General features: G+C 42.6%; 1 protein-coding gene across 2 annotated transcripts in view; it reads right to left on the minus strand.

Annotated features, from left to right (window-relative positions):
• Nucleotides 1-6: 6 nt before the first annotated feature.
• Nucleotides 7-26,432, minus strand: part of tyk2 (tyrosine kinase 2) — a 33,906-nt gene continuing 7,480 nt past the window's right edge. For both annotated transcript variants that reach the window (XM_041242031.1, XM_041242032.1), the window contains exons 3-24: nt 26,300-26,423; nt 23,531-23,684; nt 22,621-22,784; nt 22,005-22,404; nt 20,802-21,002; nt 19,130-19,287; nt 18,497-18,614; nt 17,550-17,736; nt 16,630-16,748; nt 14,882-15,052; nt 14,259-14,346; nt 13,427-13,554; nt 12,311-12,446; nt 8,225-8,376; nt 7,315-7,465; nt 6,703-6,797; nt 5,407-5,599; nt 4,385-4,503; nt 3,288-3,460; nt 2,641-2,758; nt 1,736-1,846; nt 7-879 (exon numbers count right to left, since the gene is read on the minus strand). In XM_041242031.1, coding sequence (XP_041097965.1) covers nt 742-879; nt 1,736-1,846; nt 2,641-2,758; nt 3,288-3,460; nt 4,385-4,503; nt 5,407-5,599; nt 6,703-6,797; nt 7,315-7,465; nt 8,225-8,376; nt 12,311-12,446; nt 13,427-13,554; nt 14,259-14,346; nt 14,882-15,052; nt 16,630-16,748; nt 17,550-17,736; nt 18,497-18,614; nt 19,130-19,287; nt 20,802-21,002; nt 22,005-22,404; nt 22,621-22,784; nt 23,531-23,684; nt 26,300-26,423 — 3,398 coding nt within the window. In that variant the 3' untranslated portion in view covers nt 7-741. The remainder of the gene's footprint in view (nt 880-1,735; nt 1,847-2,640; nt 2,759-3,287; nt 3,461-4,384; nt 4,504-5,406; nt 5,600-6,702; nt 6,798-7,314; nt 7,466-8,224; nt 8,377-12,310; nt 12,447-13,426; nt 13,555-14,258; nt 14,347-14,881; nt 15,053-16,629; nt 16,749-17,549; nt 17,737-18,496; nt 18,615-19,129; nt 19,288-20,801; nt 21,003-22,004; nt 22,405-22,620; nt 22,785-23,530; nt 23,685-26,299; nt 26,424-26,432) is intronic.

Below are 26,432 nucleotides of genomic sequence, written 5' to 3' on the forward strand. Positions count from 1 at the left end.
ATACATTGCACTTGATTCTCGCTTTGATTAATTATAAGGCATGAAGGAGAAAGCATGTGCCCTCTATTGTTTATGCATACGTTCTGAAGTGCTGCGCTACAGTTGAGATCTTCCTGTTATTCCAGACCAGAGCTGAACATGCAGGCAGAAAGGCAATCGCTGCATGATCTTTGAAAGCAACGGCTTGGGTGCGTGTGAGCGTGCCGGGGAGGAGTAAGATAATAACGTTTTAAAACCTCGCTAGAACACAGACCGCTGGAAAGCGCAGTAGAGTCGTTGTACCTAGCGGTTTACACTTCTGCTCTTCTTCTTGCCGTTAGTTTTATGCTTCAAGATCAGGTTGACTTTAAAATCTGAGGACAGAAACCAATGCACTCTGGAAAGCTGCCAAACGTTTATATAGTCCCGTGACATGATCATCACTTCCCCCGAATAGACGTGCATATTGAAAAACATTTGAAGCAGTACAACACTCACTTCATACCAGTTCATCTTTACAATGGCAACCCACATTAGCTGCACTATATATATATATATATATATATATATATATATATATATATATATATATATATATATATATATATATATAAAAACCCTGCCTGTTGAAGGCATTTTGTCCACAGATTTACAAACAAACAAAAACAGGCAACTGGTGAAGACTGTCGACTCAGTGGTTCCCATGCTGGGGCGGGATCTAGTCAGGCAGAGCATGGCATCCACTGGTGCTGACCCTCAGGGCTAGCTCATCAGGTTTAGCTTGACAGTGGCAGGTTGGCGATACCGCCTGGCTATTTCTTTCACGGACGAGATGAGGTCCGTGAACGCCGGGCGGCGTGCAGGATCGCTTTCCCAGCATCTCTCCATCAGCAAATAAACCTACAGCAAGAAATAACAAAAATCAAGTGTCAATACAAAGCTTTAGAAATGCCACTTTCAGATGAGCCCTACATAGTCTTCTGTGTGTCAGGGAATCCAGCTTCTTAGCAAGAGCAGGCAGTGTTTGACCTTTTAAAAAAGGCGACATTTAAAACCAGCGAGGGACTTTTTGAAAGGTCACTCAGAACCAGCTCCAAGCACTGGTTTTATTACCCGGGAAAGCGTTCGATTCCAGCCCGATTTCCCGTCACTTATGCAGAGTAATCTGGGTCTTCCACTGAGCTCTCTTATTCATCCGCCTCACGTGTTGTAATTATTGCTGAAGTAACTTTGGGCCGTATTTACAAACCATTAGGGTGCAGTGACACGCATGGGGCTTTGATGCACATACCAGCGTGCTAGAAGTGGATGCACTCTGACAGGCAGAGAGCTGGTTCTTGCACGGATCTGTGCAGCTGGCACGTGGAACAGGAGATGCATTGCTAGGCAACCAACTGAGAAGTTAGGCTCGCCCGGCGCCGAGCTGATCGGGAGATCCGGAAGGTATCACATAAGATGTAAATAAGACTCCAGTTGCACAGCAGTTTCACCCATTCCAGGTTTCACTATGAGTCTGATTAGCCACAGTGTGTATAGGTAACTTTTTAAACTCACAGTAAAACAGGAATGGATCAAACTGCTATGCAATGGGAGCCCTATTTCCAGAGCCGGAACTGTGCTATTCCTGAGTCAGCCGACTCTCCTCTTTAAATAACAGGGAAGCGTGGAAGTCTGGCTCTTCAGATCAGTGAAAGGAGTACTAGACTGACCGTTGTGGCCCTCACGTTATCTTCAAGACAGTTTTGGGTGTCCTTACCTCGTGCGGACAGTCTTTAGGACACGGCAAACGGCGTCTTCTGTCCAGGAGCTCGATGAGACGCATCACTGTCATCTGCCCTTGCATGTTGCCGATCATCTCGAAGAATTTCTGAACGGAAAACAAGGATTTATCATTTTTAACAAGATGCCTGGAAAGTACTGCATCACAAAAAAAAAAAAAAAAAAAAAAATTAAGGATTATCTGTCTCTGTGCATCCTTTCTAATTTGATAAGAATAAACACTGTTGAGCACTGTTAGAAAGTTGCTGAAAGAAGGGACTTTGTTTGTCTACAGCTCTGGCCACAAGTTTTGCATCGCCTAGAATTTTAGGATTGAGACATTTAAAATAAATAATACTATATCTCAACAAAATTTTGATCTTTTATGTAACATCATGTAATCAAAAGACACCACAAAATAATTTCGCAGAAGCCATGACAGTAGTACAGTAGTATTTCATGTTATATTTGGAAATATCACAATTTGAAATTAGGTTTCATTCAACTTTACGAAGCACACAGAGTAAAGTCTACAGAGTGATGCACAACTTTTGGCCTCAGCTGGAGGAGGCTTGGAGGTCCAGTGGTTAAAGAAAAGGGTCTCGATATCAGGGGGTTCAAATCCCGGCTCAGCCACTGACTCCCTGTGTGTGTGAGACCCTGAGCAAGCCACTGAACCTCCTTGTGCTCCAGCCTTCAGATGAGACCTAAAGCAAACGCGGTCCTATTGGAAGTGACTCTGCAGCAGCAGTTGTAGATGCACAGTTCGCATCCTAGTCTCTAAGACGCTTTGCATACAAGTGTCTGCTGAATGACTCATTAAGAATAACAATAATAATAATAATCTGTTCCGCGTATTTCTGCTAGCGCTCCTTCTCTATCTGGGACAGCTGCTGCACTCACTGCAGGAGGGCTCTGCCGGTTATCACAGTGGGTCAGGATCTCAAAGAGGGCCACCCCAAATGCCCAGACATCCGACGCGAAGGAGAACTTGCTTTCTCTCAGGCACTCGATTGCATACCTGCGGAGCGAAAAGAGCAAACAAATCAACATTGCTTCGCTGATGCTGCACTGCCACTACCTGTCACAAGGGGGCAAAAGAGGGCAATATTTTTTTATTTTTTTTTTAAACTTGATCTGCACTTCCTGGTTCAATGTTTCTAAAGCGAGCCAGTACCTCTCGCACTGCTATTGAGGGCGTTGCTTTTGCAGAAATACAATTAGAACAAATGCTCTGAAAAACTTTTTTCGTTTTCTCTTCACCCTCCAGCTATGACAGGTGAGTTTTAACCACTAAGGCTTTTTGAATTATATATAACTAAACAATAATGCATTCACCGTCACGACAATGAAAGCCACAGCGGAAGAACGAACAATCCTTATGTATCAAGTCACTGCGATGGCCAAACTTCACATCAAGCCCGAATACAAATTCTTCGAGTTCATTTACTTAAGTGAATATATTGCCCAGTTCACAAAGTCTTCAATCATACACTTTAAAAGGACCACGCCTTCACCAGCCGAACCCCAGACCTGCAGATGCTATTTACCAGAACACGGGGCTGTCTCCGTCTTCCTTGACCCTGTAGTACTCAGCGTTCTCAGGGATGTATTTGCTGAGTCCGAAATCTCCGATCTTCACCACGTTCTCGTTCTCCACAAGGATATTTCTAGCAGCGAGGTCTCTGTGGATATAACGCTTTGAGTGCAGGTAATCCATACCCTGCATAAAAGAAGAAAAAAAAAAATATATATATATATATATACACACACTACAGCATATACAGATTAACCTTAACCAGCTGGGGTAATGAAAGTTTACCACAATATTTTGTTAACTGCACTTCTCACATGCTTTTCCCATGATTATACTGTGCATTAACCATGCCATAATTTGGCATGTTATTTTTAATATGCTTTACCACACTTCTCTGTGCTTTATAATGCTTCCCTATGCTTTACAATGCTTCCCTATGCTTTACAAGGCTTCCCTATGCTTTACCACACCTCTTTGTGCTTTAGAATGCTTCCCTATGCTTTACAATGCTTCCCTATGCTTTACAAGGCTTCCCTATGCTTTACCACACCTCTCTGTGCTTTACAATGCCTCCCTGTGCTTTACCACACCTCTCTGTACTTCACAGTGCTTCTCTATGCTTTATTGCACATCGCTATGCTGCCACTATGGGAACCTTTATAGGGGTTAATTGCCCTGGTTTGTTTGTTAATATGCTTCTACCAAACCTCTCTGGGCTTTACTACCTCTCCCATGCTTTTTACTACACTTTATTGCACTTTGCACATCTCGGCGAATAGTTTGAAAATGTATCTGCTATTGTGCAAACTAAGCATTGTTAATACCAACAAAGACTTTTTTTGCAGAAGTTGTCACACACATTAATGAGTCACATAGCAGATGATTTTATCCAAAGACTAGGGGGAGTGAACTATGCATCACAACTGCTGCTGCAGCCACTTACAACAGGACCTCGCTTTCACGTCTCACCCGAAGGATGGAGAACAAAGAAACTTGCTCAGGGTCACACACAGCGATTGAACCAGGAACCTCCTGGTAACAAGCCTCTTTCTCTAACCACTGGACCACCAAGCCTCCTCATGCATGCATTCGGTGTTGCTTGTAGCTTACCTCACAAACTTGCTGTGCGAAAAACAGGATCTGCCCCAGACCCACGCGGTGCTTCGGCAAATAATCTCTCAGGCTGCCAAGAGGAAGATACTCCATGACCAGCTGGACAACCTGCCCGCCTGAGAAGCAAAAAAAAAACAAGAACCAGGTTTAAAACCTGATTACCTGAGAACGAGCGATCTGCTTTATTCTCTACAGCCGTGAAACAACTTCTCAATGCTGCTGCATCAAAAGAGTCTCCCACAACATACATTCCCACCGCCACAGCTGTAAAAACTGGACATGAAATATTTACAGATGTTGTTTTACAATAAAGAAGTCGACAGAATTTTCTTGGGTTCCTCTGGACAACCTCAATAGCCTATATTAGCAATCATCCGCAGTACAGCAGCGTGCACATTTATTACAACACCCCACTGATTCGGCAGTTTTTGATTTGTTGTGCGTACGGAACTGAAAATCGTAAAAATAGGCAAATTTGTGCTTGTCTAATTGAACTGACGATTAACAGGCCACAGGTGCAATTCATTTAAAACGGTAAGAGAAAAGGAACACACAGCCACACATGGTAAAACGCAGGAGACCTTTTAGAAGTTGTTTAAGATGCCTGATAAAAGCTACAAAAAGTGGTTAAACATTTTCACACGAGTGCCTATTGTTTCTGTATCACTGATTGTCACCGCCAGAGGATTTCATGCAGGTAGGCACATAAAGGATATAAAATGATAAACCTGGATGTGTTCTAATAAATCTGCAGACTACTGTATGCCACTTGGTCATTATTTTATTGTAGAACTAAGAGTGCATGCCACTCTATTATACTCCTTAGCTACAGCAAAAATATATGTGATGAATACAACAAAAAGGATATCCTGTTGCTATTTGACTCAATTAAAATCACACTTGCCACCCTTATTAGAAAGGGGTGTAACATTCCTGTTTAAGCACGGCAGAGCACAGGTATGCATGTGCACTCTGCTGCAGGGGTGCATGTAATATTCCTGTTTGAAAGGACTCCGCACCGAGCTCGTTGCAGCAGCCCTTGTACTTGACGATGTTCTTGTGATAGAGCGCTTTCAGGATCTCGATCTCTCGCATCCAGCCCGCCTGGAGCTGAGCGCTGCAGTCCTGCTTGAGTGACTTCACAGCCACGCACTCCCCCGTGCCGTCGTTGTTAGGGTCGTACACGTACAGCGTCACCTTCCCGAAGTGGCCCTGTAGGGAAGCCAAGCGTTCCAGCGTCAGTGTTTGAAACCCCAACAGCAGAGGGGTGAAGCTGACCTGGTATTAAAAGTAATTATACCTAGAAAGAAGTTTGGGATCGAGAAAAAGCCATTTGGTCCATCCCTTGTTAGCGCACCATTGTTTAAAAGCAATTTAAAAGCACAGAATCTTTTTTAAATGTTTCTTCACCTGGTTCCATGCATTTATAACTCTGTGTAAAAAAGCGCTTCCTCCCTTCTGTTCTAAACTCTACTTCCATTTACACCCTCTTGTTGATCTCTCTGTGCTACAGCTGAAGTCGTGTCTTGGGTTAACGATCTGTTCCAGTTATGGTTTTATAGACTTCAATCAAATGTCCCTGTCGTGCACATCTAGATCTCAAATGTGCAGTTTTGAAAGAAAGGCATGATGGAAACAAAACATGTATTTTCATTTCAAAACTAAAGAAAAAAAAAAAAAAAATCAGAGTGAAACTTGTCCCCATCCCTTCACTGGCCTCTTTCCTGTCAATAACCAATCAGCTACCTCCCCTACTGATGGACAAGCTTTCAGCCAGTAGCATGCTTTGACCCAGAAGTCACTGCGGAGGTGAAATGTACCCAGGGAGTAGAAGTTCAAACAGATAACCCGAGAATAAGGCAAAGAAACTGAGAGCTTCCTTGAACCTAAACTAGCACCAGATACCAGCTTTAAAATTAAAATACGCGTGCGATATAGCATGTGTTTCTATCAAAACTGCACATCTGAGACTAAAGGGAGTGCAAAACGGCTAAGATTGACAGAATTACTTTGTTAGCTACAATTGCTTTAAGAGCATAGTTTCTGCAACTCAGAAAGTCTGCAGATCACTCAGTTTTGCAACACTCGTGGACGGCAGGTTAATTAAAAGGATGTCCAAAGTCAAGGGATTTTTTTTTTTATCTACAAATTAAAAAACAAGCAAACACGCATGCATTACAAAGGTTCTCTGCTGGGTCCACATGTTGGCTGGTTCACACTTTGATCTCTAGTGGTGTGACACTCTGTTTTTTTAACTGCAGCTGCTCACGTCACAAGGCTGTCTCCCACCGATCGCGAGGCATGCCCCGACTCACCTCTCCAAGGTCTCTGATTTTTTTCAGATATCTCTTCAGGAACACTGTGGGATCTGCATCGGGTAGAATATCACTCTTTGAAGATATATCGGGGTCTGCAAATGAGAGGACAGAGTTAAACCCTGGGGCTCAACCTGCTGCTTTCCTACAGAACCTGATCTACACCCCACTGCAGTGGATTATTTCTGCCGTTTGTACAGAAAACATGTAACAGAACGCTACATGGGTGTGTGCGTGCGTGCTCATGTGTTTTGTGGCTGGCAGCCAACTTGGCTTGGGGTGTGGGGCAAACAGCATGAGAGAGAGAGAGAGAGAGAGAGAGAGAGAGAGAGAGAGAGAGAGAGAGAGAGAGAGAGAGAGATTGTTTATTCTAGTTTTGTTCCTGTGTTTGTTTGTAAAAGTGTGTGAAAAGCACTGAACTGCAGCTTCTGTGTCTGGGTGTAATATTGCATGAGCACAGACCAGCCTTGATCTCAGGGGCTATAGCTCACTGCCACCATTCTGTGCAGCATCAATGAAGACCTTCCTCAAGTCATGTGCGTGCTTTGAACTTTGACTACAACCTGGATGAATAAAAACTAAAATGAAAGCGAACTAAGAAATCGGGCTCACTCTTCTGCTGGAGCTCGGTGAGTTCTCTGAGGATGGTTCTGAAGGACGGCCGGTCCGCTGGTTCGTAGTTCAGACACTTGCTGATGAAGCTGGCGAGCTCCTTCGACGACGGCTCTGGCAAGTGGCACTTGGCTTCATAAAACCGCTCTTTCTGCAGAGAAAATGTAATAAAAACAGATGCAGCATTCAGCGTGATAGACGTCCCTTTTTACAGCCAGACACTAGCGCTGCTGCTGCTGCACCCACTCCAGGGTTTCACAATTCCCCTAGTTTAGGTGTATTATTAAAAATGACCAGGAATTCGAACAATCAGGCCTGTGGTTAATCTGAATTGACCGCACTTAACAGAGCATGAATACATCTGTCTACTAAAAGGAGTTGTTTTAGGGAAGGAACGATCTGTCTGGCGCACGGTCATTTAAACAGTCTGCCTAATTCAAGGGAGTTCTGAAGCCCAGGGCTTTGTGCAGGGCTAATGGAAGTTTCAAGCCCTGCCTTTTTGATTTTGGTGCTTGTGATTTGGGGCTAATGCTGCTGGTTACAGCCATACATCATCAACACCCACTGCTGGCCAGCCAGTCAGCCAGTCAGTCATTCCTCACCCAGCAGAGTCTGTAAGTTGTGAAAGCTGTGTTTGTGGTTTTGCGAGGTGGTCAAAAACGGAAGGAGAAAAACGAGTTAGCCCACTGGCTGGGCGATAAATATTTCAGCAGGAGACCCTGGGGTGGGGTGGGGGGTTTATATACCATTTTGTTTAGTTTTTAGTAAGGTTGGAAAAACGCTTTGTGTTTCCTCCTCCCTCCTCCCTCCACCCCACCTCGGTCCGCAGCACTGCCGCGAGGAATGTACGCAGGTGTTTGCCAAACGTTAGGCCTGGAACCCATGCCTTCAGTCCGGCTCAGTCCTGTACCTCGTTCAGGGTGGTCTCGTTCAGTGGCAGATCCCCGTTGTAGCAGATCTCAAGCAAGGTGGTCCCGAAGCTCCACTTGTCTGCGGCGATGCTCAAGTGATTGACATTCTGAACACATTCAGGGGCGATCCAGGGGATACGCTCCACCCGCTCTGGGAATGACAACACAATACAATTCAGAGGTTAATAGAGGTCCCTTAACCAGAGCGACTGATAGCCCCTTGAACAACATAGTATTTAAATTAGCCTGCATGTCTTGGTTTTGAATAGATTAAGTTGAGCAGGTATGCAAACCACCCCCCTCTCAGAAAGATACACAGGGCATTCTTTGTTGTGAGGAAGTAAAAAGGAATATTTACATGATTATTTTAATATCATTCAAATCTGACCACAAGAACAGTCTACTGTTAATAGAGATTGCCATCCCTTTCTCTTCAACTTTACATGAAAACATTGTTCTCGTCTTAAGTTTCGCCTCCTGTGCACTGTGTAGTATGCTCAGCGTGCCACCTCCGAAAGAATGTTCTCCATCTGCACCTCTGAAGTCAGCATCTAACTGCCTTACTCTTTGAGCCACAGGAGAAAGCTCTAACTATTGCCTGTTGTAGCAGAAGGTTGCGAGCACCCTTAAAGCAAAATAAGAAATATAAGAAGGGGAACACAGTGCTGGACATTTTGCAGAAAACACCTTCTTCGTGTGTGAAATGACAACAGTGCTTTAAGCAAATCCCTCTCAACAGGATTTCACATGCTTTGCAGGGTGTCTGTGGCAGACTTATCAGGTTTTGATCACTTGTTTCAAATTGGTATCGATTTTCGTTTTGATGGCAAAGTTCGGCTTTTTTTTCCCCCCCAATTTAACCAGCAAGCTGACCTGGTAATCCTCAGAAATAAATACAGTATTGCATGCTCATGGAGAATGCTCTTTGTATAACAAGGAGGGAGACAGGATTAATAAAATATTCACAGATAACTGCACAATGTAATTAAACTATTTGAATACTCTACAGAGTCTACAGCTATTGCAAAAACTTTTGCATCACCTAGAATTTTAGGATTGAGACATTTAAAAAAACTGTGTGAACGTAACTTAGCTATTTTATTCAACATCGTGTAATCAAAGAAACTACAACATGATGTTGCAAGAGTCAACCGGAAGCTACAAGAGCAGTACAGTAGAACTTCACGTTAGATTTCGAAATGTCAGATCTTTCAATTTGTCATTTTTTGGGAAAACTACAAAGCAGCATGTAATTCAATATGTTAGCGTAACATTATTCAGCAGGTTTCATTCGACTTTGAGGCCAGGCGTGTTCATTCTACAGGGTGATGCAAAAAACGTTTTTGCCCCAGCTGTACAACGAAACCCTTGCCCTGGCCCAGTGCTGCACGGTTTTAAAAAGCCTTCATTTACAATCTGCTTTCCGTCTTTCAAAGGATGTGGTATGCAAGTCTTAGGGGGCCCAGGCTGTCGAGTGTCAACCTGAAATTAACTCTTACATGCAATCTGAAAAACACAGAGGAGATGACAGGACAAGATAACGTTCATCTGCTTGCTAAACCTCCAAGTGCGGCAGAATGCTGCAAGATTGAAAAACAAGAAAAAACACTTGTAGGGGTGCGAGATCGCATGCGAAATGTTTTCTTTACAAGATTAAGGTTTAGCCTGGTTCAGATAGTCCACATCCATTAAAATGTTCTCTTCATTCCTCGTGTGTGTCCATGAGTAGAGTTTATGCACAATTTGAATGAATACGTTTTCTTCATTTGGTATGGTTACCTTTACATTTGACTTCTGCACACAGACACTATTCAATTAGAATGGTTTCCAGTGCATTGAGATACTTTAAATGACGGACCCTCTTGAAAAGAAAGAAACCGTGAAAGCTAACGCCACATCTTCACGCATACATTTCGGTAAACGCTACGCCGTTTATTTGTTTCATTTACTGTTTAAACGTTTAGAAACTTTCTATAAATCGAATGTCACTCAAGAACTATTTGGCGGGTTACAAAAAGCAGCATGACTTATCAAAGCAAATAAATAAAATAAAATTGTACAAATAAAACAGTTTTGTTGCCCGACAACTAATTGAACACTTATCTAAAAAAAAACGCAAAAACTGATTTGACAAGGCAGGGCTGCAAAACAAACCCCCTACCTAACCACATTTCTTTTTAGTTTTCATTTCCCTAAATAGCCACCTCATCATTAAAAGTAGCATCTGTGACACTTCAGATTGTATTGTAGTTGGTACACCAGATTTTATTAACCAATACTGTAATCAAATCCATGCATGGACCAATGCCTGCTGCAAAGCGTTTATTTCATTTCCCGTTTTGCAATCGATTTCGGGTCTCGCTTTCTAAATCAGGTAAGAAACAGGAACCCAGTGGAGGCTCACGGGTACAGGAAGGTGGTCTTGCAAAGCGCTGGTACAGGGTTTCCTGTCAGACTGCTGTGGTGGCATGAAAACGCCTGGTTAGCAACGACACTGCAGACAAACTCCCCAATCAATCAATCAATCAAAACCTGCATTTATCCACGCGAGTCACATTCTCATTTCCAATGACGACCTGTTCGAATGAAACCTGCTGAATAATGTTACGTTAACATACAGAGTTCCACACCACTTTGTAGCTTTCCCCACATATACTTAACGAAAAACTGACCAGTAGAAAAAAATGTCACATTTCAATTTTTAACACCGAATGCTGTACTCCTATTATGGCTTCCGGTTATCAGTTTGTAGTTTCTTGGATTACACAGTACTAAATAAAAGATCTAAAATTCTGTTCATATAGTTTTTTTTTATTTTTAAATGAGGTCTCAATCCTAAAATGTAGGTGAAGCAAAACTTTTGGCCACAGCTGTATGTAATAATGTACTCCCAGTCTAAAACACAGCGACCAAAGCAGACAACAAAGTCAATTCCTCCCCTTCTAACAAACCTCTCTCTGGATTTGCAAAAGAGAGAGAGAGGAGGAGAAAGCGGGTGCTAATCAGATCTTTTGCAATTCAGTTAGCTCGAAATCAAAAGCTAGTACAGCATAGTTTTAAAAACAGCATTTTTAAAAATGGTATTTACTTTATTTAATCAAAAAAGTTCAACGTTGCACAACTGTTGGTTGGAATGCTGAGCAGTTGGCAGCTTATTTTACTAATAATTTAGATTAGCTGTGCAGGCACATCAGCAAAGCACAAAGATATGAGATTAGCTGTGCACGCAGATTAAGCACAAAAGATCTCAGTGAAGAACAGGGTAAAAAAAAAAAAAAAAAAAAAAAAAAAAAAAAAAACACTGTTCTTTATCGACTCTCAAGGCAGATGCAAATTCCATGTTAAAAAACAAATAAAAAATACAGATCGGGAGAATGAATATAAAATCCTGAATAGGTTACAGATTAAATGGAGCGGCTGACTTTGGTTCAGTATCACTAACCACGCTGGATTAGTCGATTTTATCTGGGGGGGCAGGGGGGAGGCAGGTAACAGTCAAACCGTGTGGCCTGTGCCAATTCAAAATACAAAACGACAACTGACAATATTACTTATTAGCTTAAAAAAAATAAAAATAATAAAAATAAAAAGTCCTATTTATGCAAAAACTTTTATAAGTTTGAGACCACACATTTAGCAAATCTGGACAGGAAGACATACGGCTACTGTCAGTAAAAGACTCTTTAGTGTGTAGAAGAAGTGTCTGTTAGAGCCGTTTGGAGGCTCGATTCCATTCCAGTGTAACAGAGCGGAGGCTGGGCGGCGATCCGGCAAGCGAGGGTCTTAACCTCTACGCAAAAGAGCTGGGCTCGTCTGCTTTCGAGGTTACAGAGCTTTTAACAACCTCTCAGCGACCGGGGACACAATCCGTCACAGCCGTGCTTCACGCAACACTGCCCGTTACACCAGGTCACCACATTTGCAATGCTACCCAGAAGAGAGGAAGCCAAGCCAAGCCAAGCCAAGCTAAACCTCAATGGGTAATTTTTCCACAAAGGCACACACTTGTCAATAATCCAACGTATAGAGTTTAAGGCTTTCTTCAAATTGCAATTTCGTTAAAAAGAATACGATAAAAGGAGTACCTTCTCTGGAGAGGGCCGTGAAGCTTATCCCAGGATCGCTGAGTTTAATGAAGGGAGAGCTGCTCTCCTCCAGTCCCTTCCTCACCACCAGGATGTTTTTCGCGCACACGTTTCCGTGCACCAGTTTCTTGTTCTCCTGCAAGGAAGAGCCAAGGGAACGGTCGCGTGTTCATCATGTTGCTGGCACACACATACACCCACAGGGATGGTGGAAAGACTCCCACTGCACAGCTGGTTAATCCATTCCAGGATTTACCAATGGTCCAAGCTTGTAATTATCTACACAGCTAATAAACACCACCTGGAAACTGCTACGCAATGGGATCTGCATTTAAATTTAAACTTTCAGCATGGGTGGAATACATTCAATGACAAGCGTTTCCACTAGAAGTCTTTTTCAAGGTCTTAAAAAGACAAAAACAAAAGTCTACACTTCTGTCAGAGAATTTATTTAGTTTTATAGTTATTGATGGAGGATAGAAGACAACATATCAGGGCTGTGACATTGTGTAACAGGGATGGAAATAAGACTGCTGTCACACAGGCGTTCCACCCATTCCAGGTTTTACCTCAAGCTTGATTAGCCACAGTGTGTACAGGCAACAAGCTCAGGTGCGTCTTATTAAAAACATACAGTAAAACCAGCAGTGGATCAAACTGCTATGCAATGGGAGCAGTATTACCATCCCTGTAAAATACCATGCAACAACAAATTACCATGTAGAGTTTCATTAAAATCAAAGTTTGGGCTTTCAATAACTCAAACAATGAGGCCACGCAGGCAAAACTTTGCAACCGACACAAGGTCAAAAAAGTTTAATTTTTTTTTTTTGTTGCAAAGCGTCATTTTAGTGGGGATCGTGCCTATTCTGTTGGATCTGCATTTAAACCATTATGAGTGTGAAGCTACAGCAACAGAAAAAGGCAGTCTACTGCAAGCAGAACGAATCTCGCAGTAGAGTGATACCAGGAATGAATCAGTCACTTGTTTGGAATGCTCCAAATTAGGTCTGCCTGCAAGAGCACTGGGGACGTTATCCTCTAGCTGGGTTACAAGGTTTGAGGGAGAAAGAAACCATTTATAAAACCGCCAGCAGCCGGGAACAGGGGACTTACCAAGTAGCTCAAAGCGCTGGCCAGTTGCTTGGCCACTGTAAACTTCCACTGCGGTGTGACCCTCCCTTTCTCTTTCCTCAAGAAGACATCCAGGGGCCCAAATTCCACATACTCTTCGACCATAATATCTGGTAGACAAGGAAAGAAACACAGGGGTTGAGGTTGGGTACACTGCACAGTCAAACGTGCTCAGAAACACTGGTGTCCAATCTCACTCCTCCGCACAGGGTACGGATCGGCTACTAGAAAGGATATGCTGAAGACCCAATAAAAATAAATAAATAAGGCAGTTTAATAAACAGAATGCTTTATATATTTTAGTTCGAATTATGGGATTGAGTTGCATGTTGAACACTGGCTGTACCCCAGTACTGGCTACAACACACACAGGAGGTGAGTACAAGAAAAGGAAACACATACATACATATACATACATTTTATATATATACACATATATAATTTCTGTCTTGAAGCCACACAGTTCTGCAGTTGTTCTTTCCTGTTCTTTCCTTGTTGTTCTACAGCGTTTTGGATGTTCCTGACAGCTGTTTTCTGCAGTTGGGGTTCAACTGTTTACCCACTAGAGGCAGCGTTGCAGGGGGGGCAGATTAACGGTTACACTCTCATGTACCAGCTGTACTTAGAAGTTAGACATGAACCCCACAGTGAGACCACGTGCTTTGAGTTTTAATCAGCGGATGACTGAAACACATACACAGAGTGAATCTAAACAAGAATACATACGAGTCAAGACAGCTGTGCTGTGTTACCAGCCACTTTAAATAACAAGATACAAACTCTCATGGAAAAAGTACAGCTGTTCGAAACTTACTCTCCGATCCCTTGACACAGACTCCGTGAACAAATACGAAGTGAATGTGCGAAACCTGGCTCATCAAACTGGCGGTTTCAAAAAAGGCCTGCAGGGGGTAAAAAAAAGAAAGAGAACACCAATACGTATAAAAAGATGGTCATTATAAGGGATGGTGCCTAAACAATATGAATGATAGATGTGAAAGACATATCAAACAGCAGCAGTGCGTGTGGTTATCCTCTAACAGTTAAAATAAGTCATAATGTAATAATAATAATAATAATAATAATAATAATAACAACAGTAATTACCATTAATTTCCATTCATCATTAACGCAATTGTTTTCCGAAATTTTAAATTTGCAAGCCCCTATTTAAAATTGTAATTATTTATTGTTGGAGTACAAAGCCGAGCATCTAACCTCAAAGACTTTTTAGCACATTTTTAACACGCCATCAGCCAAATCACAACCATAAGGCTGTGTAACGTTTAAAACAAAAATTCACTGCTTTAACACAGGCCAACCACGTATACGAACATGTTCATTAGCTGGCTCTTAGCAGTTAATAGACGGGCCCCTTAAGGCAAAGTGTGACCACAGTTTGATCCAGATCAGCGTGTGCTTTTTCTCTCCCCATACCAGCGCTATGTCCTTGTGGCTCTCATCCAGTGTCTTCAGCACCACTCGGATCTTGGTGCTGCTGTTATTATTGTTCCACTCGCTGTATCCGTCCTCGTTCAAGTCCGTTCCACACACGTGGAGCTTCCCGGTGTAGATGTTAGTCCTCGTTCCTCTGCCCAGGTGACTTTCCTGAAGGAAACAACAACAGCGGAAACGCATCCATAACAGTGGCTGATAAAAACACACACACGCACCCAGGGTTTATACACAGCCAAGCTGTTCAAGGACATCCATCTGGACAGTTGAAAATGGTCATGAGTTTTCTTTAGCATTTAGCTTGGACCATCAACACACTTTCTAGTCTTCCGATCGCTTGCAGAAGCCTAAACTTAGGTCACTTTTGTATTACTTTAATACCACATACAAGATATAAAAAAATGCAGGCTAATTAGATCCCAGATAGATGTCAAAATCTTGACCCTTGAGTGTTGGGAAGCTCGGAGTCAAATCAAAAAGGCATGTTTTGGAGTTTGCTAAATGAGTTGCTTTACATACTAAAAACAAAGTGGCATCAACACAACTATTACTGCACAATAGACGCTGGCGAGGTGCGTGACAATAACACATCAACGACAACAACGTGTTATAAATACTGACGAATGTAAATGTAAGAAAAACAGGTGTCAGATATGAAAATCAACTGGTTGTTGCCCAAAACACACATGGTTAGTTGCCCACCACCTTAGGCTAAGAAGAACAGCGACAAAAAAAAAGGACAACATGTGGTTTGACAGAGTTTGTGTTCGTGATTCTGAAATGCTATTTTGGTTTTTGTGGCTTTCTAGCGTAAAGTGTCCAGAACAAAATGTTGTTGTTTTTTGTTTGTTTTTTTTTCTTCTTTATAAAAAGAAACAACTCTTCCACGGAAGTAAAATGCAAAACCAAAACAAAAAGCTATTTGTATCGAAAGTGTGGTTAATCTGGGCAGCGGGGGATTCTACAGTATAACAGGGACCTCTCCGACAAGCTCTCACCTTCGAACTATTTTTTTTTTTTTTTTTTTTTTTAAATCGCTGGAAATTTATTTGGAGATTAAAAAAAAAAAAACAACACATGTTTGAGTCCCCTTTCTGTAAAAAAAAAAAAAAAACTTTAACAATTCATTCTAACAGGGGCTCCCGAGAGGCACATCCAGTAAAGGCGCTCCGTGGGGATGTTCCCTATAGTCTGGAGATCGCAGGTTCGAGTCCAGGCTATGTTACAGCCAACCGTGACCGGGAGTTCCCAGGGGGTGGCGCACAATTGGCAGAGCGGTGCCAGGGTAGGGAGGGCTTAAGTCGGCAGGGCAATCCACGTGCATCAGCGCCCCCTGTGGCCGATCAGGCGCCCGTGGTGCTGCCGTGCAGCCACCAGATCTGTGTTGTCCTCCGGCACTATAGGCCCGATGGCATATCTGTGGAGCCGCAGTGCGAAAAATGACGCATTGGCAGGAGCACGTTTCGGAGGGAGCCATTTCAATGATTTCTGCAGGGGTGTTGCGAGCGGCGAGTCGAGGATACAGATAATTGGGCAGCCGGGTTAAGGGTTAAGATTTTTTTTTTTCACAACGTACACCAGGAAATCTCTAGAAGATTCCTGCTTGCATTTTTGGTATAATTAGATAGCCTGTCGATTTCTAACAGCGAGATTCTGGGTCCTCCCCCTGCACAGGGAAGTGCAGCGGTCTCCTCTTTATCTGAAACAGCTTGCTTGGCAGCTGCACAAACCTGGGTTATCTCCTCCTTGCGGATCTGGTGAAAACTCAGCTGGCTCAGGTTCAGAGAGCCCGGTATGGGTCGGACACTGCTGCCTGGAGACCGCCTCACCACAATCAAATTGGAGATTTCTACAAGACAAGAACAAACAAACAAACCAATTAACAGGCAATCGATGAAGTTTAACGAGCACAGGGGCTGTCTAACGCCAAATTAACATCCAGAGCTCTAATTGGATAAACTGTGAAGAGTGTGAGCTGGTATATATTCCCTATCGGTCACATGTGTTCCTCCAGATCTACTGCAACACGTTTACATTCTTGGCTAGATGCTCAGAGCAATGCCAGAGCAATGAGAGAGAGAGAGAGGCAAACAGAAAGAGTTTTCAAAGCCAGCCTGTACCAGGAGAAAGAGAGAGGGGAGAGATAAGCTGCAATAAAAAGACAGCATTTGTCTTCAACAGCACTGCAGTCTGCCAAGTCATAGTGTGTGCGTGAGCTTGAACACACCTCTGGAAATGCAGTGCTGAACGTTTAAACATACCTCTCTTGATCCGCCCCTCCTACTCTGCACTGGACTTGCCTAACCTCAGCACCACGTTACTGGATCATCAGCTAATGCACTATCCTTGCACTATTGCACTGTTTTCAGAAACTTCCGTGGCTCTGTAGAAATATACCCGGAGTGTTTTTCTAGCAACCAAACATAGGAAAAATAAATAGACGAAAACCATTTGTCCAACGGGCAAAGCACAACAGCAAAACTTACTGTCCCTCAGATAAGTCTTGTTGTCCCGGGGAGACGGGCAATACCAATTGCACACCCCTGCTAGTGCCTCAACTAGAAATGCTAAAAGAAACGAAACTTTTGGCTGTAGCTGTAGGAGCGAGAAGCATTAACCGGAAAGCATGGATTCTTTGTTATTTTTTCACCTCCTGACTTTGGCAGGCAGCACTTCTTCACAACGAAGCTTTCGTCTCCGGACTTGAGGACGCACATCTTCAGGTTATCAGTCAGCTCCTTCACGCTTTCAAACTCTTTATCCCACCCTTCCAGAAAATACACGTTCCCCCTCTGCTGGATGCGGAACTGCTTGTGCAGCTGGGCAGTCTGATTGTTCTGTAAATAAACGAAATGAACAAATCCAAACGCATATATCTGCTTGCAGGTTTCAGAAGCTCTCGCATTGAAAGTTCACGATGGTAGATTTGCAGTAACCCCATGCTTTTCCACATGGATATGCAATTACCAGCGTTCAGCCTGGTTATCCATGAATGTGCTGAACAATCTCTCTGGACTTTACAATGCTTACCTATGCGGCACCATTGCTTTCACTTTGCTTTACAACAGTCTATCTGTGCTCTACAATGCTTACCTATGCTTTACCGTTCCTTCACTATGCTTTATTACACCGCTATTCTTCTTTACCATGGTAGTCATGTAGACTCCACCACTCATGTATTGTTCTCTATCAATGCAATAATGTGTTTATTAAAGCCTTTTTAAACAAGACTTCTTTTCACCAACCTCCTCGTCAGCCACAAAGAAGTAAAAAACACACACAAAAAAAAAAAAAAAAAAAATTCAGATTTCAGCTGTAGCAAAAAAAAAACCCTACTCTCTTTCTCTGCTGATCTTGTCGGGACCGTACAGCTCTCGACAGGAAGCTTTCGTTAAACATGTACGCGCTTGTCCACTTCAGTAAACAGTCATAAACAGAGACAACTGTAACGTTCTTGTGGTGAAAAAAGGGTTCTGCAATCTGATAAACCGGCTTTCAGCTGAACGGTTTCAACTTCGTTTCCAAACACACAAAGCGTGCGTGGCACTTGTCAGACCCCACTGAAGAATACTGGGCAGATTTTAAAAACCTCCTAACCTCCGATCTGTTCAGCACCGTCAGGATTATTCTGTGAAAATCCTGGGCGCTCCATCGGACAATGAACAAGCCCGCTTCTTTTTCTTCTTTCTTCAGTTTATGAATGGCGAACTCTTCCCTAAGACACAGAACACAGAAATAAAACATTAATACTGCTTTTGATTAAAACACTTATTTAAAACAGTAACCCATGGTACTGATAAGGAGGGACCCCCCTCAGCAACACATGTTACCATGTAGCAGTAGTAGACCCTGGAGCTAATAGCCTAGCCTGGGAAATAAGCCAGCATTACATTTTGCATTCAATATTTACATTCCACACAGACATCTAATCTTATACAAGGGGGGGGGGGGGGGGATGTTAAACCTTCATGTTTAAACATCTAAAATCAAACAACATCTCCACTCAGTTTAGTTATTTATTATATTAGTATTATTGCACTTACTGTAAGCCACACTATTTATATGCTAATCTTGCATCCTAACCCTGTAACACCTGTAAGGCGCCTTAGATAAAAGGTGTCTGCCAAATATATCATAATACTAATAATAAAAACAGTTGGGAATCGGGAGCGATAAAAAATAAAAACGATCAAATGCACAGCTGCAAAGCAAAGTAGAAGGCCTCCTTACTGCATGGGTCCATGTATTCCACTGGCGTTGCTCAACACTACCCTGGGAGGAGCCACTTCCTGGCACAGGTAATGGTGAAAATCAGCAGTCAGCCGAAAGTAGCCGTCCACCAGAGAAACGAACGACAGCGCCTCTGCGCTGGACCTCAGAGCCAGCTCCTGCAAGAGAACAGGGCAGGGGGTTAAAAGGGAAACTAGCAAGGGGGTGACCACCTGACACTTCAAACGCTGCTGCCGCTGCTGCTGAATCACAGACTGGGACATCGCAGAAATGTTTTATATAAGGAAGGATCTGAAAAAGTTATGACCGTTGTGTCCAGCAGTCTACAGCGACGGCCAAAAGTTTTGCAACACCCTGCAGAATTATTTGGCTTCAGAAAGTTGAATGAAACCAGCTGAATGATGTTGCATAAACATATTGAATTGCAGGCCGCTTTGCAGTTTTCCATATACTTAAAAACTTTCAAAATCTAAACATGCAATACTGTACTACTATTATGGCTTCTGGTAGACTTTTACAATCTCGTTTTGTAGTTTCTTGGATTGCACAATGTTAAAATATCTAAATTATACTCGTATAGTTTTAATCATACGTCTCAATCCTAAAATTCTTGGTGATGCAAAACTTGTGGCAACAGCTGCAGATGATACTCTGTTATAGTAAATATCCACAAACTAAGGCAAGTAGACATCTGTCTGTTTTTATCGGTCATCATAACAGCAGGTAAGGGAGAACTGGGTCTGCCCCAAGGGAAAACACACACTGTGCAATCTAGAAATAGGAAATGAAACTGCTCAAAAGTAGACTGACAAGCCACCAGCAAAACTAGAAAACCACAGTTCAGTTCTTGTTTTTCGAAAGAGGACACAGTAGGGTTTGCTGTTTTAATTTAAGCAACCTGGTATGGGTACGACATAACTACAGACTTCTTGTTTAGATCAAGCTTGTGTATCATTTTGGGGTGTTCTGTCATCCCATCCTGGAGACACTGAAAGAACCTCTTGTGGTCCCAACTGAGTCCTCAAACAGGCCTGGTCTCTAAGAACAGCAGGTACACCAGAGTGTAACTATTAACCTGTTCCCCCCTGCAACACTGCACACAAGAAATAAATCAGTAGAAATGTGGTATTTCTGACACTCATGGGGCAGTGTTTCAGGGGGAAACAGAAAACCACACACAAAGTGAATCTCAACAAGCTGCAGACACGCATTACTGAACCCATTAAATACCAAATAAAACTCTCTTTGACAAATTCTGAACACAGGCTGTATTAAGGTCATTTGATCCATTTCTAAATCAAGATTTATCCACAGGAAAACAAAAATAATTAAAATCCTTAGTTTTGGCTACAAACTGCCGCGTCCTGTTGTGAGGGCAGTCGAATTAGATGCACCCGTAATCAGAGCAGAGAAATTTCACGCCGGCTGTGAAGCTCAACACCTAGAAAATGGAGCTGCTTTATCATCACTGCGAGGAAGAAAACTCCACGAAATTGATCATTTTGAAGCTTCAGTTTCTTGCTTTATATTCAGGCATCTGAAGGACATTGTCACCAATTGTATTTAATAACATTAAACAATCTTGACTTTCCGATCAGAAACGGTCAAGGGAAACCAGCTTGGTTCAGCGTGTAAGCGGAGCTCTGAAAGGGCAGCAGGGTTGCACGCTCACCAGCGACTTGTTGTCCTGCCGGCTCACGCTGACTCTGAATCCGTTCACCACCATGTGCGTGATCTCGGGGAAGTCGCAGAAGAAGGACCAGCGTGGCTCGCTGCGCTCCGCAGGCTGCGCGGGGAGCAGCTTCTTCTTCTTCTTCCCTTTTTGCTTTTTGCTTCTCTCAAAGTAGTTTCTGTCGACGCAGTTCTCTACGGGCTGGAGAAAACAAGACAAGCATACAGTATTTACTAAGCAGTGAGTTCAAGATTATCTTCAAATACCTTTCTTATATATATCCCTTGCTGTTTTAGCGTCTGTTGCTTCAATATGGTGTATTTCTCTAAATCTGCCTTGATTATGTGCTTGCTATGAGCTTGTCTGGAGAAGCAGCAGTGCCGGGACTGATTGGCCTTCCACATTCCATTCAAATCATGTGACTTGCTTGGGATGATCAGATCGCCCCACCTGAGATCAGTGTTACTTGGTGTCTGTGAAAGCAACCGCAAGAGTGTGTCCTGCACTAAAACTGACATTATATACATTATACACACACACACCGTATTACTTCAATTTGGCTCCGCCCTCGTATTGACGAAGCAGTCACAGATCAGCTTTATAATAGAGGCTGCCCTCGAATAAACGCTGCTATCAATAAAGAAACACTGACTACGTACATGTAACGGCTCCAAGGGAGTCTCAATCAAGCACGTAAATTACAAACTAATGCACAATCACACATAGTAAGCACATTTTACTTTGTGGCGGTACAGTTCTGAAAGAAAATGCAAGGTAAACTACATACAGGACAGCAGTCCTGAACTTCTAGGTGGTTTTGTTGCTTTGTTTTTATTTCAGTTGTAAATCCCGTACAAATAAAAACAATGTGCTTACTAGCTGTGAGAAGATTTAGTTTCGGTTTCTCTTGCAGAGAAATTACAAACAAGCAAGTTACAGTGAATTGCTGCCGCTGCTGTAGTGCTGGCCCGCTGCTCTGAGTCAGCGACACTCCCATCTTTGCCTTGTGGTGATGGCTTTGACTAGAATGGATGTTTTCTGTAGGTTCTGACGTCCCAGTCTAATGCTGGAATACACATCGCTACAAAATGATCTTCAGGAGGAGAAATCTTTCCTTCTACAGTGTTCTGCAGTTTACCAAAGTCCTAGGCATGCTGAGAAATCAGACATGCTTAAATTTGCCAATAATAATCCACCACTTACCTCTCCTCCTTCTCCTCCTTTTATTTCCCTCCACCGAATTCCTTCTGTTCCCGACACAATCACCACATGGGACGGAGAGCCCCCCTGCATCACGCTGCAGTCCGGTTCCATGTTTCCCAATCCCCAGAAATCCCTCACGTAGAAGTTGGCCCTCTCTCCCTCGGACTGGATGTCCAGAGAGGTGGTCTGGAACTCTTCGCACCCGATGCTGGGGGCCAGGCTCTCTAACGTTGACAGATACTTGTACATGATGTCCTGTAGGGTCAGCTTCCCCGTGCTGACTGTGTGCAGGTTGAAGCCCTTCACAAATTTGCTGAACACAGTCCTGATGCGGACCTTGGTTAGGTAGTTATTTTGATGAATCTGCCGGCAGAACGATTTGGGGATGCAGCGCATGAAGCTAAAAAAAAAAAAAAAAAAAAAAAAAAATAATAATACAAATTAAACTCGCACTAACGAATGCGGTTCCTTCCCTTTCTTAAAAATGCAAAAGCATTGAAATATTAGCGGTAAACTCCTAGGAGGTTTGGGATATTTATTTTTCTTAACCTCAGAAGTCCCCAGAATGCATTTATTCTTGAAGGTAAAGAAGCACAGCAGAGTGTTTTGGGATCACCTGATTTCTTTGGTCACTTCCTCCAGCGAGCGGCCAGACTGGACAGCGAGGTGAGACAGGTGCAGCACTGCCATCCCCAAACTCTCGTTCTTAAACTTGTGCAGCTCAGCATCAGTGTAGAGATCCTTCATGGACACCACGTCATGGATGAAATCATGCTTTCCCTAAAAAAAAAAAAAAAGATAATTCAATAAATATTACTAGAACTCCCAATACTGCTACTGATCCAAAAACATTTATTACCTCTTAACATAAATAAAGAATAAAACTAGACCACAGCCTATAGCTATTGCCAAATGTTTTGCATCACCTAGAATTTTAGGATTGAGACAAAAAAAAACCATATGAACATCATGCAATTAAAGAAACTGCAAAATGATATCGCAGAATTCTACTGGCAGCCATTACAGTGATAGTTCATGTTTTGAAATGTCACATTTTTCAATTGTTGTCAAGTTTCTCGTGAAGTTTGTGGAAATCTACAAGGCGGCGTGTAATTCAATATGTTAACGTAACATTATTCAGCAGGTTTCATTCGACTATGAATCAAAATGAGTTCATTCTATAGGGTGACGCAAAACTTTTGACCACTATGACATTTCGAAATCTAACGAACCCTAAATCTACTGTGCTACTACATTATGGCTTCCAGTAGACTTTTCCAATATCATTTTATAGTTTCTTTGAGTACATAATGTTAAATAAAATATCTAAATTACGTTTTATATATATATATATATATATATATATATATATATATATATATATATATATATATATATATATATATATATATATATACATACATACATACATACATACATTTTATCAATGTCTCAATCCTTACAATTGTAGGCAACGCAAAACGTTTGGCCACAGCTGTGCAAGTTAAGTGTGCCGAACGCATTACCTGAGCAAAGAGATACTCCAGGGAATGCTGGTCCAGCAGAGGGCTCCCCTGCTCGCTCTTTCCTTTGCCTTCGCTGGAATCGTAGTGTTTGAAAGCAGATCTGTACACCGCTGTCTCTTTATCAGTCATGCCATGCCAGTTCCGGAAATAAAACCTGTGAAAAAAAAAAAAAAAAAAAGGGGACTTGAAGCAAATGCAGGGATGGGAACGCGACTCCTACTGCAGAGCAGTTTCGCCCATTGAGAGCTTGATTAGCCACAGTGTAACAGGTAACAAGATCTGGCGTGTTTAATTAAATGATAGTAAAACCAGGAGCGGATCAAACTGCTATGCAATGGGAGCCTTAAGGTTGTACTGCAGACTCCTTCTGGTCAGTCTCCGAACCTGTGCGGCAGGTCGGTCATTATTATTGAGCACCCACGTCTCTCACTCAGCAGCGACCTGTTAAGGCTGGTTTAAACAGACTCATATCATTTCTGGTCGGTGTCAAGGGATTCTGACCCTGCTATATCACCTACACTCCTGCGAGGTGCCTCGTTTTCTGGAAAGTCGTCCAGCCTTTCCTCATGCATCTGCGACCTGAAATCGCATAGGGTCGGATAATGCTGAACATTTTTGAACATTTGCTGCATGATCGGAGTGAAGCTGCACAGCTTTTACAGCTGCCCGCGCCTGACGTTCACTTGCGACAAGATTATGAACCAGCCCTCAATCTAAAACAGCTTGTAAACAAGAAGGAGAACTTTACTGGAAGTGCGCACTAATAGGCAGAGTCCAAATAAAATGGTTACAGTTTAAAATGAAGAGGGTACCGTTAGATTTATGCAATTTTGCAGGATTATTGGAAATATCTTGGGGGCGGGAAAGATATTTTCTGACTGCTGTTAACACCGTCAATTCATGAAGGAGAAAAAAAAAATAACACACTTTAGCAAGATACCTGTAAATCTCAGTTCAAAATCTTCTTCTGCACTTGTTGCAAAGAACAGCTGATTTCTCCTAAGAGACACTGTGTCCCATGACTGTATCAGTAGGCGTGCAGAAACTGGAATTCCCCTTCACTGTAAATGTGTAGTGTATTTAAAACTTAGACTCTGTCTTAAAAGTTGCATTGCATCCCGCAGTAGAACTAGACGTGCCGTTGATCAGAAAAAAATAAACTCTTTAAAAAAGGGATTCTTCTTAAAATACATTTGAGAGTGACTCAAGCATCACGAGGAGGTAACTGACAATTTGGATCCAACCTGTCCGTACACTTGAAACCCTGTTTCGTGCACCTCATTGCAAAAATAAGGAAGTTAGCATCATTTACTTTTATTTTTTTGCAGGACACATGCATGTCCCTTCAAGGTTTATAACTTTCTCTGTCCATACATCACCAATTCATGGTTTTATCCATTATACTGCGGCAAGACCTGCTGGGTATCTAAGAATGACCTTGAAATTTCATGCCGTGCAACACAAGAGCTGAATTTTATTGTTCTGCTACTTGTGGACGGTGGCACTTTCTAGCCCGCTTCTCCAATCAGGGTTTAATGATTAATTATGTATAGTTCACCAAGTCGTTCTTGAAATGAAGAAGTGTGTTTTATACTCGTATGAATACAGCTCTGGTCACACCCTAGAAAACGAACAAATTTTGCCTCACAAAAAGTCAAAAGAAACCTGCTGAACAACGTTAACATCGCTTTGTAGTTTTCCCCAAACACTTCCAAGACAAAAATGGAAATCTAGCACGAGATACTGTACTGCTATTTCTGGTAGACTTCTACAAAATCATTTTGTGGTTGCTTTGATTACATGATGTTAAGTACGAGATCTAAATTATGTTTTCACAGTATTTATTTATTGAACTAGGTCTCAACCCTAAAATTGTAGGCGATAGAAAACCTTTGCCCATAGCTGTATGCAGAGCTAGCAGAAATGCAAATATTAAAACGCAGAGATTTTAAATTGTCTGCAGTGCACTGCTGGGTTTGCTTCTTGTTTTAAAATCTTATGTTTCACTATTCCCTCCCTGCACAAGAGTGCGAAACCCGATGCTGCGGTCTGGCCCGCAGCCCCCCTGGAAAAAGATGAAAGGCAAGCCTTTTAGTGCACTCTCCGATGCTTTTAAGCCACGTTTACTTTCCCACATTATCACATTAAAAATGAAACAGCCCGACAGAAATCGACTGAATGATTTTCTCGCTGCATAAGTACCGCATGACCGCAGCTGCTGCAGTAAGCAGCCGTTTGATTCTTGAGAGTCTGCATTGTTTTGACAAGCGAGGGCTTTAAAGTACAGGAGGTATGGCTATTTCTTAGCCCAAGAAACAGGAAGGTATTATATTAACTCCACTGCTGCAAGTCCTGTGGTTGTGTGACAAGGACCTTGCAAGGCTGACAGCAGTGGGTTAGTGTTGTTTGAAAGTGGTTCCACCCACCTCCATATGATTTACTGTCCCCTTCCGCTTTTCTCGTGTTGAGCAGGGATGGAAACAAGACTCCCGTTGCACAGCAGTTTGATTTCGCTATGAGTTTAACAAGACACCACTGATCAAGCTCACAGTAAAACCTGGAAATGGTGAAACTGCTCTGCATTAGGAGTCATTTCCATCCCTGTTTGAAGATGTCTCCTGATATTATGCAGTGAATCGCGTACGATTTTAGTACAGCTGCTTCTACAGTTTTGTTTTACACCTATTTGCCAGCGTTTTAAAATCCGCTCTCCTCTTCCCAAAGCACTTGCTAAATGCTCCCCACATGCACAGACTGGGAGACACGCACCTCATGCGGTAATGCAGGGTCAGGTTTTCTTCATTTTTCACTGTAAATTCATGGTTAGGGCTGAACCAGCGCTTCTCCTCGGGGTGGTAGAGCGCAAACAGGCTGTGGAAAAGGGGTGTGACTCCTGCAACCA

Source organism: Polyodon spathula, unplaced genomic scaffold (genome assembly GCF_017654505.1).
Source record: "Polyodon spathula isolate WHYD16114869_AA unplaced genomic scaffold, ASM1765450v1 scaffolds_895, whole genome shotgun sequence".
NCBI lineage: Eukaryota > Metazoa > Chordata > Actinopteri > Acipenseriformes > Polyodontidae > Polyodon > Polyodon spathula.